General features: G+C 46.5%; 1 protein-coding gene across 1 annotated transcript in view; it reads right to left on the bottom strand.

The window, feature by feature from the left end:
• LOC139548353 (1-phosphatidylinositol 4,5-bisphosphate phosphodiesterase eta-1-like) overlaps positions 1-15267 on the bottom strand; it is a 147053-nt gene that overhangs the window by 30770 nt on the left and 101016 nt on the right. Inside the window, exons 12-14 of the mRNA XM_071357989.1 lie at positions 12859-13011; positions 10583-10645; positions 8456-8550 (exon numbers count right to left, since the gene is read on the bottom strand). Of these exons, the coding sequence (XP_071214090.1) occupies positions 8456-8550; positions 10583-10645; positions 12859-13011 (311 nt within the window). The remainder of the gene's footprint in view (positions 1-8455; positions 8551-10582; positions 10646-12858; positions 13012-15267) is intronic.

Raw genomic sequence — 15267 nt, 5'->3', positions numbered from 1 at the left:
GAGGAAGAGGCAGAGGGTAGAATGGAGGAAGAGGCAGAGAGTAGAATGGAGGAAGAGGCAGAGAGTAGAATGGAGGAAGAGGCAGAGAGTAGAATGGAGGAAGAGGCAGAGAGTAGAATGGAGGAAGAGGCAGAGTAGAATGGAGGAAGAGGCAGAGAGTAGAATAGAGGAAGAGACAGAGGGTAGAATGGAGGAAGAGGCAGTGTAGAATGGAGGAAGAGGCAGAGAGTAGAATGGAGGAAGAGGCAGAGAGTAGAATGGAGGAAGAGGCAGAGCGTAGAATGGAGGAAGAGGCAGAGAGTAGAATGGAGGAAGAGGCAGAGCGTAGAATGGAGGAAGAGGCAGAGAGTAGAATGGAGGAAGAGGCAGAGGGTAGAATAGAGGAAGAGGCAGAGGGTAGAATGGAGGAAGAGGCAGAGGGTAGAATGGAGGAAGAGGCAGAGGGTAGAATGGAGGAAGAGGCAGAGTAGAATGGAGGAAGAGGCAGTGTAGAATGGAGGAAGAGGCAGAGAGTAGAATGGAGGAAGAGGCAGAGAGTAGAATGGAGGAAGAGGCAGAGAGTAGAATGGAGGAAGAGGCAGAGAGTAGAATGGAGGAAGAGGCAGAGAGTAGAATGGAGGAAGAGGCAGAGGGTAGAATGGAGGAAGAGGCAGTGTAGAATGGAGGAAGAGGCAGTGTAGAATGGAGGAAGAGGCAGAGAGTAGAATGGAGGAAGAGGCAGAGAGTAGAATGGAGGAAGAGGCAGAGAGTAGAATGGAGGAAGAGGCAGAGTAGAATGGAGGAAGAGGCAGAGAGTAGAATGGAGGAAGAGGCAGAGGGTAGAATGGAGGAAGAGGCAGAGAGTAGAATGGAGGAAGAGGCAGAGTAGAATGGAGGAAGAGGCAGTGTAGAATGGAGGAAGAGGCAGAGTATAATGGAGGAAGAGGCAGAGAGTATAATGGAGGAAGGGGCAGAGTTGAATGGAGGAAGAGGCAGAGAGTAGAATGGAGGAAGAGGCAGAGAGTAGAATGGAGTAAGAGGCAGAGTAGAATGGAGGAAGAGGCAGAGAGTAGAATGGAGGAAGAGGCAGAGGGTAGAATGGAGGAAGAGGCAGAGAGTAGAATGGAGGAAGAGGCAGAGTAGAATGGAGGAAGAGGCAGAGAGTAGAATGGAGGAAGAGGCAGAGAGTAGAATGGAGGAAGAGTAGAATGGAGGAAGAGGCAGAGAGTAGAATGGAGGAAGAGGCAGAGTAGAATGGAGGAAGAGGCAGAGTAGAATGGAGGAAGAGGCAGAGTTGAATGGAGGAAGAGGCAGAGTTGAATGGAGGAAGAGGCAGAGGGTAGAATGGAGGAAGAGGCAGAGAGTAGAATGGAGGAAGAGGCAGAGAGTAGAATGGAGGAAGAGGCAGAGAGTAGAATGGAGGAAGAGGCAGAGAGTATAATGGAGGAAGAGGCAGAGAGTATAATGGAGGAAGAGGCAGAGAGTAGAATGGAGGAAGAGGCAGAGAGTAGAATGGAGGAAGAGGCAGAGAGTAGAATGGAGGAAGAGGCAGAGTAGAATGGAGGAAGAGACAGAGAGTAGAATGGAGGAAGAGACAGAGAGTATAATGGAGGAAGAGGCAGAGAGTATAATGGAGGAAGAGGCAGAGTTGAATGGAGGAAGAGGGAGAGTAGAATGGAGGAAGAGGCAGAGAGTATAATGGAGGAAGAGGCAGAGGTAGAATGGAGGAAGAGGCAGAGAGTAGAATGGAGGAAGAGGCAGAGAGTATAATGGAGGAAGAGGCAGAGTAGAATGGAGGAAGAGGCAGAGTTGAATGGAGGAAGAGGCAGAGAGTAGAATGGAGGAAGAGTAGAATGGAGGAAGAGGCAGAGAGTAGAATGGAGGAAGAGTAGAATGGAGGAAGAGGCAGAGGGTAGAATGGAGGAAGAGGCAGAGAGTAGAATGGAGGAAGAGTAGAATGGAGGAAGAGGCAGAGAGTAGAATGGAGGAAGAGTAGAATGGAGGAAGAGGCAGAGAGTAGAATGGAGGAAGAGGCAGAGTAGAATGGAGGAAGAGTAGAATGGAGGAAGAGGCAGAGAGTAGAATGGAGGAAGAGTAGAATGGAGGAAGAGGCGGAAGAGTAGAATGGAGGAAGAGGCAGAGAGTAGAATGGAGGAAGAGGCAGAGAGTAGAATAGAGGAAGAGACAGAGGGTAGAATGGAGGAAGAGGCAGAGAGTAGAATGGAGGAAGAGGCAGAGTAGAATGGAGGAAGAGGCAGTGTAGAATGGAGGAAGAGGCAGTGTATAATGGAGGAAGAGGCAGAGAGTAGAATGGAGGAAGAGGCAGAGAGTAGAATGGAGGAAGAGGCAGAGAGTAGAATGGAGGAAGAGGCAGAGAGTAGAATGGAGGAAGAGGCAGAGGGTAGAATGGAGGAAGAGGCAGAGGGTAGAATGGAGGAAGAGGCAGAGTAGAATGGAGGAAGAGGCAGTGTAGAATGGAGGAAGAGGAAGTGTAGAATGGAGGAAGAGGCAGAGAGTAGAATGGAGGAAGAGGCAGAGAGTAGAATGGAGGAAGAGGCAGAGAGTAGAATGGAGGAAGAGGCAGAGGGTAGAATGGAGGAAGAGGCAGAGTAGAATGGAGGAAGAGGCAGAGAGTAGAATGGAGGAAGAGGCAGAGAGTAGAATGGAGGAAGAGTAGAATGGAGGAAGAGGCAGAGGGTAGAATGGAGGAAGAGGCAGAGAGTAGAATGGAGGAAGAGGCAGAGTAGAATGGAGGAAGAGGCAGAGAGTAGAATGGAGGAAGAGGCAGAGAGTAGAATGGAGGAAGAGTAGAATGGAGGAAGAGGCAGAGAGTAGAATGGAGGAAGAGGCAGAGTAGAATGGAGGAAGAGGCAGAGTAGAATGGAGGAAGAGGCAGAGTTGAATGGAGGAAGAGGCAGAGTTGAATGGAGGAAGAGGCAGAGGGTAGAATGGAGGAAGAGGCAGAGAGTAGAATGGAGGAAGAGGCAGAGAGTAGAATGGAGGAAGAGGCAGAGAGTAGAATGGAGGAAGAGGCAGAGAGTATAATGGAGGAAGAGGCAGAGAGTATAATGGAGGAAGAGGCAGAGAGTAGAATGGAGGAAGAGGCAGAGAGTAGAATGGAGGAAGAGGCAGAGAGTAGAATGGAGGAAGAGGCAGAGTAGAATGGAGGAAGAGACAGAGAGTAGAATGGAGGAAGAGACAGAGAGTATAATGGAGGAAGAGGCAGAGAGTATAATGGAGGAAGAGGCAGAGTTGAATGGAGGAAGAGGGAGAGTAGAATGGAGGAAGAGGCAGAGAGTATAATGGAGGAAGAGGCAGAGTAGAATGGAGGAAGAGGCAGAGAGTAGAATGGAGGAAGAGGCAGAGAGTATAATGGAGGAAGAGGCAGAGTAGAATGGAGGAAGAGGCAGAGTTGAATGGAGGAAGAGGCAGAGAGTAGAATGGAGGAAGAGTAGAATGGAGGAAGAGGCAGAGAGTAGAATGGAGGAAGAGTAGAATGGAGGAAGAGGCAGAGGGTAGAATGGAGGAAGAGGCAGAGAGTAGAATGGAGGAAGAGTAGAATGGAGGAAGAGGCAGAGAGTAGAATGGAGGAAGAGTAGAATGGAGGAAGAGGCAGAGAGTAGAATGGAGGAAGAGGCAGAGTAGAATGGAGGAAGAGTAGAATGGAGGAAGAGGCAGAGAGTAGAATGGAGGAAGAGTAGAATGGAGGAAGAGGCGGAAGAGTAGAATGGAGGAAGAGGCAGAGAGTAGAATGGAGGAAGAGGCAGAGAGTAGAATAGAGGAAGAGACAGAGGGTAGAATGGAGGAAGAGGCAGAGAGTAGAATGGAGGAAGAGGCAGAGTAGAATGGAGGAAGAGGCAGTGTAGAATGGAGGAAGAGGCAGTGTATAATGGAGGAAGAGGCAGAGAGTAGAATGGAGGAAGAGGCAGAGAGTAGAATGGAGGAAGAGGCAGAGAGTAGAATGGAGGAAGAGGCAGAGAGTAGAATGGAGGAAGAGGCAGAGGGTAGAATGGAGGAAGAGGCAGAGGGTAGAATGGAGGAAGAGGCAGAGGTAGAATGGAGGAAGAGGCAGTGTAGAATGGAGGAAGAGGCAAGTGTAGAATGGAGGAAGAGGCAGAGAGTAGAATGGAGGAAGAGGCAGAGAGTAGAATGGAGGAAGAGGCAGAGAGTAGAATGGAGGAAGAGGCAGAGGGTAGAATGGAGGAAGAGGCAGAGGGTAGAATGGAGGAAGAGGCAGTGTAGAATGGAGGAAGAGGCAGTGTAGAATGGAGGAAGAGGCAGAGAGTAGAATGGAGGAAGAGGCAGAGAGTAGATGGAGGAAGAGGCAGAGAGTAGATGGAGGAAGAGGCAGAGTATAATGGAGGAAGAGGCAGAGAGTAGAATGGAGGAAGAGGCAGAGGGTAGAATGGAGGAAGAGGCAGAGAGTAGAATGGAGGAAGAGGCAGAGTAGAATGGAGGAAGAGGCAGAGAGTAGAATGGAGGAAGAGGCAGAGTATAATGGAGGAAGAGGCAGAGAGTATAATGGAGGAAGGGGCAGAGTTGAATGGAGGAAGAGGCAGAGAGTAGAATGGAGGTAGAGGCAGAGAGTAGAATGGAGGAAGAGGCAGAGTAGAATGGAGGAAGAGGCAGAGAGTAGAATGGAGGAAGAGGCAGAGAGTAGAATGGAGGAAGAGTAGAATGGAGGAAGAGGCAGAGAGTAGAATGGAGGAAGAGGCAGAGTAGAATGGAGGAAGAGGCAGAGTAGAATGGAGGAAGAGGCAGAGTTGAATGGAGGAAGAGGCAGAGGGTAGAATGGAGGAAGAGGCAGAGGGTAGAATGGAGGAAGAGGCAGAGAGTAGAATGGAGGAAGAGGCAGAGAGTAGAATGGAGGAAGAGGCAGAGAGTAGAATGGAGGAAGAGGCAGAGAGTAGAATGGAGGAAGAGGCAGAGAGTATAATGGAGGAAGAGGCAGAGAGTAGAATGGAGGAAGAGGCAGAGAGTAGAATGGAGGAAGAGGCAGAGAGTAGAATGGAGGAAGAGGCAGAGAGTAGAATGGAGGAAGAGGCAGAGTAGAATGGAGGAAGAGACAGAGAGTAGAATGGAGGAAGAGACAGAGAGTAGAATGGAGGAAGAGGCAGAGAGTATAATGGAGGAAGAGGCAGAGTTGAATGGAGGAAGAGGCAGAGTAGAATGGAGGAAGAGGCAGAGAGTATAATGGAGGAAGAGGCAGAGTAGAATGGAGGAAGAGGCAGAGAGTAGAATGGAGGAAGAGGCAGAGAGTATAATGGAGGAAGAGGCAGAGTAGAATGGAGGAAGAGGCAGAGTTGAATGGAGGAAGAGGCAGAGAGTAGAATGGAGGAAGAGGCAGAGAGTAGAATGGAGGAAGAGGCAGAGAGTAGAATGGAGGAAGAGGCAGAGAGTATAATGGAGGAAGAGGCAGAGTAGAATGGAGGAAGAGTAGAATGGAGGAAGAGGCAGAGAGTATAATGGAGGAAGAGGCAGAGAGTAGAATGGAGGAAGAGGAGAATGGAGGAAGAGGCAGAGAGTAGAATGTAGGAAGAGGCAGAGAGTAGAATGTAGGAAGAGGCAGAGAGTATAATGGAGGAAGAGTATAATGGAGGAAGAGGCAGAGAGTATAATGGAGGAAGAGGCAGAGGGTAGAATGGAGGAAGAGTATAATGGAGGAAGAGGCAGAGAGTAGAATGGAGGAAGAGTATAATGGAGGAAGAGGCAGAGAGTATAATGGAGGAAGAGGCAGAGGGTAGAATGGAGGAAGAGGCAGAGAGTAGAATGGGGAAAGAGAGAGTTGAATGGATAGAATTGAGTAGAATTGAGAAAGTAGGATGGAAACATGCACAGTGACAACAGCATGGGAAGTAAAGCGGAGTGTCCATAAAAGTGACAGTTTACACCCCACAGCATCACAGTTTACACCCCACAGCATCACAGTTTACACCCAACAGCATCACAGTGTACACCCCACAGCATCACAGTTTACACCCCACAGCATCACAGTTTACACCCCAGCAGCGTCACAGTTTACACCCCACAGGGAAGATCATCACAGATTACACCCCACAGGGAAAAGCACCACAGGGAAATACCTAACACAGAGCAGATCAAACAGCTTTCATTGACACACTAAAGGGTTATGGAGGCAGGCCAACAACACACACACAGGAAGAGCCTTACATCCACCTTGAGTGTTCCTGAAGACACATACAGTGGGGATTACAAGTATTTGATACACTGCCGATTTTGCAGGTTTTCCTACTTACAAAGCATGTAGAGGTCTGTAATTTTTGTCATACGTACACTTCAACTGTGAGAGACGGAATCTAAAACAAAAATCCAGAAAATCACATTGTATGATTTTTAAGTAATACATTTGCATTTTATTGCATGACATAAGTATTTGATACATCAGAAAAGCAGAACTTAATATTTGGTACAGAAACCTTTGTTTGCAATTACAGAGATCATACGTTTCCTGTAGTTCTTGACCAGGTTTGCACACACTGCAGCAGGGATTTTGGCCCACTCCTCCATACAGACCTTCTCCAGATCCTTCAGGTTTTCGGGGCTGTCGCTGGGCAATACGGACATTCAGCTCCATCCAAAGATTTTCTATTGGGTTCAGGTCTGGAGACTGGCTAGGCCACTCCAGGACCTTGAGATGCTTCTTACGGAGCCACTCCTTAGTTGCCCTGGCTGTGTGTTTCAGGTCGTTGTCATGCTGGAAGACCCAGCCACGACCCATCTTCAATGCTCTTACTGAGGGAAGGAGGTTGTTGGCCAAGATCTCGCGATACATGGCCCCATCCATCCTCCCCTTAATACGGTGCAGTCGTCCTGTCCCCTTTGCAGAAAAGCATCCCCAAAGAATGATGTTTCCACCTCCATGCTTCACGGTTGGGATGGTGTTCTTGGGGTTGTACTCATCCTTCTTCTTCCTCCAAACACGGCGAATGGAGTTTAGACCAAAAAGCTCTATTTTTGTCTCATCAGACCACATGACCTCCTCCCATTCCTCCTCTGGATCATCCAGATGGTCATTGGCAAACTTCAGACGGGCCTGGACATGCGCTGGCTTGAGCAGGCGCCATCACCGCATGCGCTGCAGGATTTTAATCCATGACGGCGTAGTGTGTTACTAATGGTTTTCTTTGAGACTGTGGTCCCAGCTCTCTTCAGGTCATTGACCAGGTCCTGCCGTGTAGTTCTGGGCTGATCCCTCACCTTCCTCATGATCATTGATGCCCCACGAGGTGAGATCTTGCATGGAGCCCCAGACCGAGGGTGATTGACCGTCATCTTGAACTTCTTCCATTTTCGAATAATTGCGCCAACAGTTGTTGCCTTCTCACCAAGCTGCTTGCCTATTGTCCTGTAGCCCATCCCAGCCTTGTGCAGGTCTACCATTTAATCCCTGATGTCCTTACACAGCTCTCTGGTCTTGGCCACTGTGGAGAGGTTGGAGTCTGTGTGATTGAGTGTGTGGACAGGTGTCTTTTATACAGGGAACGAGTTCAAACGGGTGCAGTTAATACAGGTAATGAGTGGAGAACAGGAGTGCTTCTTAAAGAAAAACGAACAGGTCTGTGAGAGCCGGAATTCTTACTGGTTGGTAGGTGATCAAATACTTATGTTATGCAATAAAATGCTAATCAATTACTTAAAAATCATACAATGTGATTTTCTGGATTTTTGTTTTAGATTCCGTCTCTCACAGTTGAAGTGTACCTATGATAAAAATTCCAGACCTCTACATGCTTTGTAAGTAGGAAAACCTGCAAAATCGGCAGTGTATCAAATACTTGTCCCCCCCATTGTACATAATGTATTAACATTTCACACTTTACAAACACACGTGATCGACTATTTGAAGAAGATGAGACACACACAGACGTGATCAACTATTTGAAGAAGATGAGACACACACAGACGTGATCAACTATTTGAAGAAGATGGGACACACACACACGTGATCGACTATTCGAAGAAGATGGGACACACACACACGTGATCAACTATTTGAAGAAGATGGGACACACACAGACGTGATCAACTATTTGAAGAAGATGAGACACACACAGACGTGATCAACTATTTGAAGAAGATGGGACACACACAGACGTGATCAACTATTCGAAGAAGATGCGACACACACACACGTGATCGGGGGACACACACAGACAGGGTGTAAATAAATAGACACTTAGGGCACTTCAAAGAAGATTAAGTGCGCGTAAAAATGGTTTAGGGCCCTTCAAACACATGAGTGGAAGATGCTCCAGGCTACAGCTTGCTGTTCTGTCAGGTATAGCAGGATTTGAGCTGACAGAACAGAAGAACCTAACTCATTAATCCTCATTTAAAATCCATGCACGTAATCTCACTATGACATAACACATGATTTATGTGTGAATGTTTGAGATCTCCATGCCAATCTCAAGGTGGGAGGGTCAATATGACGAGAGAGCCATTGAGAGCTGACCTGGTGATCTGTCCTCCCGCCTCTCTCCCAGAGGTCTCCTGTCCTTCCTCCTCTCCATCCGTACTCTGGGACTTCAGCCTGGATTTAGAGTGTCTCTGCAGGGGGAGAGAAACACACACACACACACACACACCACACACACACAAAATTACAGATAATTCCCATTAGCATTGCCCATGCCCATACGTGTAGCAGTCATAGTCCGAAATTTAGCAGTCATACATTTAGCAGTCCGACATTTAGCAGTCCGACATTTAGCAGGCCCACATTTAGCAGGCCCACATTTAGCAGTCCCACATTTAGCAGTCCCACATTTAGCAGGCCCACATTTAGCAGTCCCACATTTAGCAGTCCCACATTTAGCAGTCCCACATTTAGCAGGCCCACATTTAGCAGTCCCACATTTAGCAGTCCCACATTTAGCAGTCCCACATTTAGCAGTCCCACATTTAGCAGTCCTACATTTAGCAGTCCCACATTTGGCAGTCCCACATTTAGCAGTCCCACATTTAGCAGTCCCACATTTAGCAGTCCCACATTTAGCAGGCCCACATTTAGCAGTCCCACATTTAGCAGTCCCACATTTAGCAGTCCCACATTTAGCAGTCCCACATTTAGCAGTCCCACATTTAGCAGTCCCACATTTAGCAGTTCCACATTTAGCAGTCCCTCATTTAGCAGTCCCACATTTAGCAGGCCCACATTTAGCAGTCCCACATTTAGCAGTCCCACATTTAGCAGTCCCACATTTAGCAGTCCCACATTTAGCAGTCCCACATTTAGCAGTCCCACATTTAGCAGTCCCACATTTAGCAGTCCCACATTTAGCAGTCCCACATTTAGCAGTCCTACATTTAGCAGTCCCACATTTAGCAGTCCCACATTTAGCAGTCCCACATTTAGCAGTCCCACATTTAGCAGTCACACATTTAGCAGTCCCACATTTAGCAGTCCCACATTTAGCAGTCCCACATTTAGCAGTCCCACATTTAGCAGTCCCACATTTAGCAGTCCTACATTTAGCAGTCCCACATTTAGCAGTCCCACATTTAGCAGTCCCACATTTAGCAGTCCCACATTTAGCAGTCCCACATTTAGCAGTCCTACATTTAGCAGTCCCACATTTGGCAGTCCCACATTTAGCAGTCCCACATTTAGCAGTCCCACATTTAGCAGTCCCACATTTAGCAGTCCCACATTTAGCAGTCCCACATTTAGCAGTCCCACATTTAGCAGGCCCACATTTAGCAGGCCCACATTTAGCAGTCCCACATTTAGCAGTCCCACATTTAGCAGGCCCACATTTAGCAGTCCCACATTTAGCAGTCCCACATTTAGCATGTGATTCTGCCCACTCAAAACATAAGCTACTAGTGGTGTGTGTGTGTGTGTGTGTGTGTGTGTGTGTGTGTGTGTGTGTGTGTGTGTGGTAGAGGAAGAGGTAGCATAACATATCTATGAAAGTTCAAGTGGAGGAGTGGAGGATAATGTTGCCAGTAATTACAGTCTTTAGGCTGCTCAGTGGGTAGTACAGACACACACACACACCACAGTGGGTAGTACAGACAGTGCACACACACACCACTAGTAGCAACATGTATGACTGTTAACATGAAAAAGCCATTTCCTCCATGTGGAGGGGATTAGCAACACACACACACACCAACTAGACAATTAAACCTTTCCGATTGTCTCTAAATAAGTAAAACAATATTAATTAAATCTATCTGAGACTGGACCAATGTAAGAGAGAGGGAGATGAGACATGAGAAGTGCTCTTCAAGGAGAAGAGACAGACAGACAGACAGACAGACAGACAGACAGACAGACAGACAGACAGACAGACTTTCTTCAGCCTCACAAACTGGACCCTGTGTCAACAGATCACTATCCTGACTTCTAAGGCTCGACATCTAAACGCCATCACTAGTAAACCAATGGTTTAGTTTGACATAGAAAGGACCTTTCCCATTGGCAGACCTGAGACAGTACAAACATTGCTGAGTTACGATCTGGACATTGTGGACAAAGATATTTGACAAGCAATAGAGATATGCCCATCGGAGTAGGACATATTGAGGTCTGTAACGAACAAAGATTATAGTGAAAGAGCAGAGATGATCTCACCTTTTGCTTGATGTTGCTGATGAATGATCGACTTTGGGATTTTTTAAGTCCCTCTTTGGGATTCTAGAGGGACAAAAAAAATAGACAAGATGAGCTGAGAGACTAGTGCAGTACACACCTTTTATATTCATATACTGTCCATAATGTCTATACACACACCGTCCTGTAAAATTACTGCTGTACACACCATTATATCTTGATTGTTTATTTTATCCTGCAACTCCCCGACGGGCTCGGGAGAGGTGAATGTAGAGGCATGTGTCCTCCCAAAAAATTGACACGCCAAACCGCACTTCTTAGACCTCTACACGATGGGTGTCGCTAAACCGGGACGGTTGATGCTAATGTGCGCTAATGTAACTAGTATGACGTTGTAAACAACAGCCAACTTTCCAGGACATAGACATATCTGATATGGGCAGAAATCTTAAATTATTGTTAATCTAACTGTAGTGTACAATTTACAGTAGCTATTAAAGTGAAGAAACACCATGCTATTGTTTGAGGAGAGTGCACAACAACAAAACACTTTTATCACGGCAACTGGTTTGATACATTCACCACGGAAGGTAAATAATGTACCTGCAGAGGGGAGAACAAGTACTTGAGACACTGCCGATTTTGCAGGTTTTCCTACTTACAGGTCTGAAAATTAATTACTTAAAATCATACAATGTGATTTTCTGGAATTTTGTTTTAGATTCCGTCTCTCACAGTTTAAGTGTACCTGTGATAAAAATGACAGACCTCTTCATGCTTTGTAAGTAGGAAAACCTGCAAAATCGGCAGTGTATCAAATACTTGTTCTCCCCACTGTACATTCAGTAATCTTGCTCTGATTTGTCATCCTGAGGGTCCCAGAGATACAATGTAGCATAGTTTTGTTTGATCAAATAAATTTTTATGTTCAAATGTAGAAACTGGATTCTACAGTTTGACTCCACTGCTGTCTCTGGCTCCACACCCATCCCGCCCGGCCATCTAGATGTGTGAAAGTTAGTCTATAAGCTAATGATCTATCATGTATGACATTTCTGGGAGTGTGTAAACTAAAAAATATATATTACCATAGCATTGTTGTATGTTCTCTATAGTTAAGTACTTGAACAAGTATCAAATGACCAATTCGGCACTTTACGGCAAACACCTGACAGCCTTGATACAACATATTGTGCAGTAATGTAATTCTTCACTGGATTAGTCTGAAACGTTGTACACACACTGGTGCCATCTGGTGGCCAAAATCTAAATGACACCTAGACTCCTATTTGAAAGTATGGCCTTTCTCTTGCATTTCAAAGATGCATGTTTTTCATTGTATTCTCTTTTACCAGATCAAAAGTGTTATATTCTCCTACATTAATTTCACATTTCCGCAAACTTTAAAGTGTTTCCTTTCAAATGGTATCAAGAATATGCATATGCTTAGGTAACCTCATAAGGATAGTACCCTTTTCCCCCCCAATTTTTGCCTAAAATGACATACCCAAATCTAACTGCCTGTAGCTCAGGACCTGAAGCAAGGATATGCATATTCTTGATATGCATATTCACTCGCCCGCTTAACCCGGAAGCCAGCTGCACCAATGAGGAAACACCTTTCAAATGATGACCATAACATTCAAACACACATGTCATGTACACTAGTTTTGACATTGCTTGTTCTAATATTTATATATTTCTTAATTCCTTGTTGTTGAGTGTATTGTTATCTATTACTGCACTGTTGCAACATAAGCATGTCATTACACTCACAATAACATTTAGCAAAATATGTGTACGCAACCAATCAAATTAGATGTTTTTATTTGTGTGTGTCTCTCGATTCATCACAGCCTCATTATTAGCCTGCAGCTAGAGAACCCTTAACAGACACCAAGCAATAAACTGGTACATCTGTGAAGGACGGAGAGAGGGGGACGGAGGAAGGGAGAGGGAGAAGGAGATGGAGAGAGGAAGAGCGAGGGAGAGAGAGAGGGGGAGAGAGAGAGAGGGAGAGAGAGAGAGGGAGGGAGAGAGAGGGAGGGAGAGGGAGAGGAGTATAGGAACTCCCTGCTCATACTGTCAGACACATTGCATTAACATGGATGCTTGGAAACCTATTATTCTACACACAGAACAAACGGAGGAAATTAAATATTAATAGAAGAGACAGACATGTTTCTCACACTAACAACATATTATATCTCCATTCAGAGAAACACCAACCAGCTCGGGGGAGAAGTTCCACTTAGGCACAGACCTGGGATCAGCTGTGTGTGTGTGTGTGTGTGTACCGGTAGGTTCTTCTGCAGGCCCACGTGTGTGGCTCTGAGCAGAGCTCTGATGCTGGAGCTGTCTGTGTCCTCCTTGTCTCCAATCTGAGACTCCTTCAACAGAGAGTCCAGCTTCTTCCTGATGTAACTTTCCACTTGGTGGTTACCATTACTCTGAAGAAGGGAGGAGAGAGGGAATGAGAGAGACAGAGAGACAGAGAGAGAGAGAGAGAGAGACAGACACAGACACAGACACAGACACAGAGACAGAGACAGAGACAGAGACAGAGACAGAGACAGAGACAGAGAGAGAGAGAGAGAGAGAGAGAGAGAGAGAGAGAGAGAGAGAGAGAGAGAGAGAGAGAGAGACAGACACAGACACAGACACAGAGACAGAGACAGAGACAGAGACAGAGACAGAGACAGAGACAGAGACAGAGACAGAGAGAGAGAGAGAGAGAGAGAGAGAGAGAGAGAGAGAGAGAGAGAGAGAGAGAGAGAGACAGACACAGACACAGACACAGAGACAGAGACAGAGACAGAGACAGAGACAGAGAGAGAGAGACAGAGACAGAGACAGAGACAGAGACAGAGACAGAGACAGAGACAGAGACAGAGACAGAGACAGAGACAGAGACAGAGAGAGAGAGAGAGAGAGAGACAGAGACAGACACAGAGACACAGAGACAGAGACAGAGACAGAGACAGAGACAGAGAGAGAGAGACAGAGACAGAGACAGAGACAGAGACAGAGACAGAGACAGAGACAGAGACAGAGACAGAGACAGAGACAGAGACAGAGAGAGAGAGAGAGACAGAGACAGAGACAGAGACAGAGACAGAGACAGAGAGAGAGATGAGTTGATGATGTTGTATTGGTTGTGAATCCATCTGTCACTGGTTAAATACACCAGGTCATTAGTGTAGTCCTGGCAGTGCTAGCAGTAGACAGACCAGCCCAGTACAAGCAGTACTAGCAGTAGACAGACCAGCCCAGTACAAGCAGTACTAGCAGTAGACAGACCAGCCCAGTACAAGCAGTACTAGCAGTACAGACAGACCAGCCCAGTACAAGCAGTACTAGCAGTACAGACAGACCAGCCCAGTACAAGCAGTACTAGCAGTAGACAGACCAGCCCAGTACAAGCAGTACTAGCAGTAGACAGACCAGCCCAGTACAAGCAGTACTAGCAGTAGACAGACCAGCCCAGTACAAGCAGTACTAGCAGTACAGACAGACCAGCCCAGTACAAGCAGTACTAGCAGTACAGACAGACCAGCCCAGTACAAGCAGTACTAGCAGTAGACAGACCAGCCCAGTACAAGCAGTACTAGCAGTAGACAGACCAGCCCAGTACTAGCAGTACTAGCAGTAGACAGACCAGCCCAGTACAAGCAGTACTAGCAGTAGACAGACCAGCCCAGTACAAGCAGTACTAGCAGTAGACAGACCAGCCCAGTACAAGCAGTACTAGCAGTACAGACAGACCAGCCCAGTACAAGCAGTACTAGCAGTACAGACAGACCAGCCCAGTACAAGCAGTACTAGCAGTAGACAGACCAGCCCAGTACAAGCAGTACTAGCAGTAGACAGACCAGCCCAGTACAAGCAGTACTAGCAGTAGACAGACCAGCCCAGTACAAGCAGTACTAGCAGTACAGACAGACCAGCCCAGTACAAGCAGTACTAGCAGTACAGACAGACCAGCCCAGTACAAGCAGTACTAGCAGTAGACAGACCAGCCCAGTACAAGCAGTACTAGCAGTAGACAGACCAGCCCAGTACTAGCAGTACTAGCAGTAGACAGACCAGCCCAGTACAAGCAGTACTAGCAGTAGACAGACCAGCCCAGTACAAGCAGTACTAGCAGTAGACAGACCAGCCCAGTACAAGCAGTACTAGCAGTACAGACAGAGTGTGAACAGATCAGTCCTGGCTCCAGTGCTGATCACACCTTTAAATCAGCATATATCTCACTACTTTAATTGGCTCTAAATATCACCCTGTCTTCACTGGGAATGAGGGAAACTAGCCAAGATCCCGAATGGCATATGAGAAAGCACTCTCTATGGCCAAAATGGCAGCTGTAGCTCAGCTCGAGGTAGAAGTTGTCTCCAACGACAGATCTAGAATCAGAGTACCCTACTCCAAAAGGTTATTCAGATAGCATAAACTGATCCTAGATCAGTAGCTGTAGCTCCTTAAACCTCATGAAAAAACACTCGAACGTAACAAAAGATGATGTAATGTAAACACATAATTATCATATATTTATCAGTCCATTTCAGATGTCAGAAATTAATTAGGGGGAAATCATATCTCCCATTCCTTTTGCTTTTCCGCTCAAGTTTGTCGAGGTGTATTGTATAATGAAGCTAATAATTCACTTAATTAGAATTGTTATTTACACACACCGTGCCTGCGTCAGG

This window comes from Salvelinus alpinus, chromosome 21 (assembly GCF_045679555.1).
Source record: "Salvelinus alpinus chromosome 21, SLU_Salpinus.1, whole genome shotgun sequence".
In the NCBI taxonomy this organism is placed as follows: domain Eukaryota; kingdom Metazoa; phylum Chordata; class Actinopteri; order Salmoniformes; family Salmonidae; genus Salvelinus; species Salvelinus alpinus.
The sequence above is the reverse complement of the archived record's forward strand: the minus strand, read 5'-3'. Positions and strand labels throughout refer to the sequence as shown.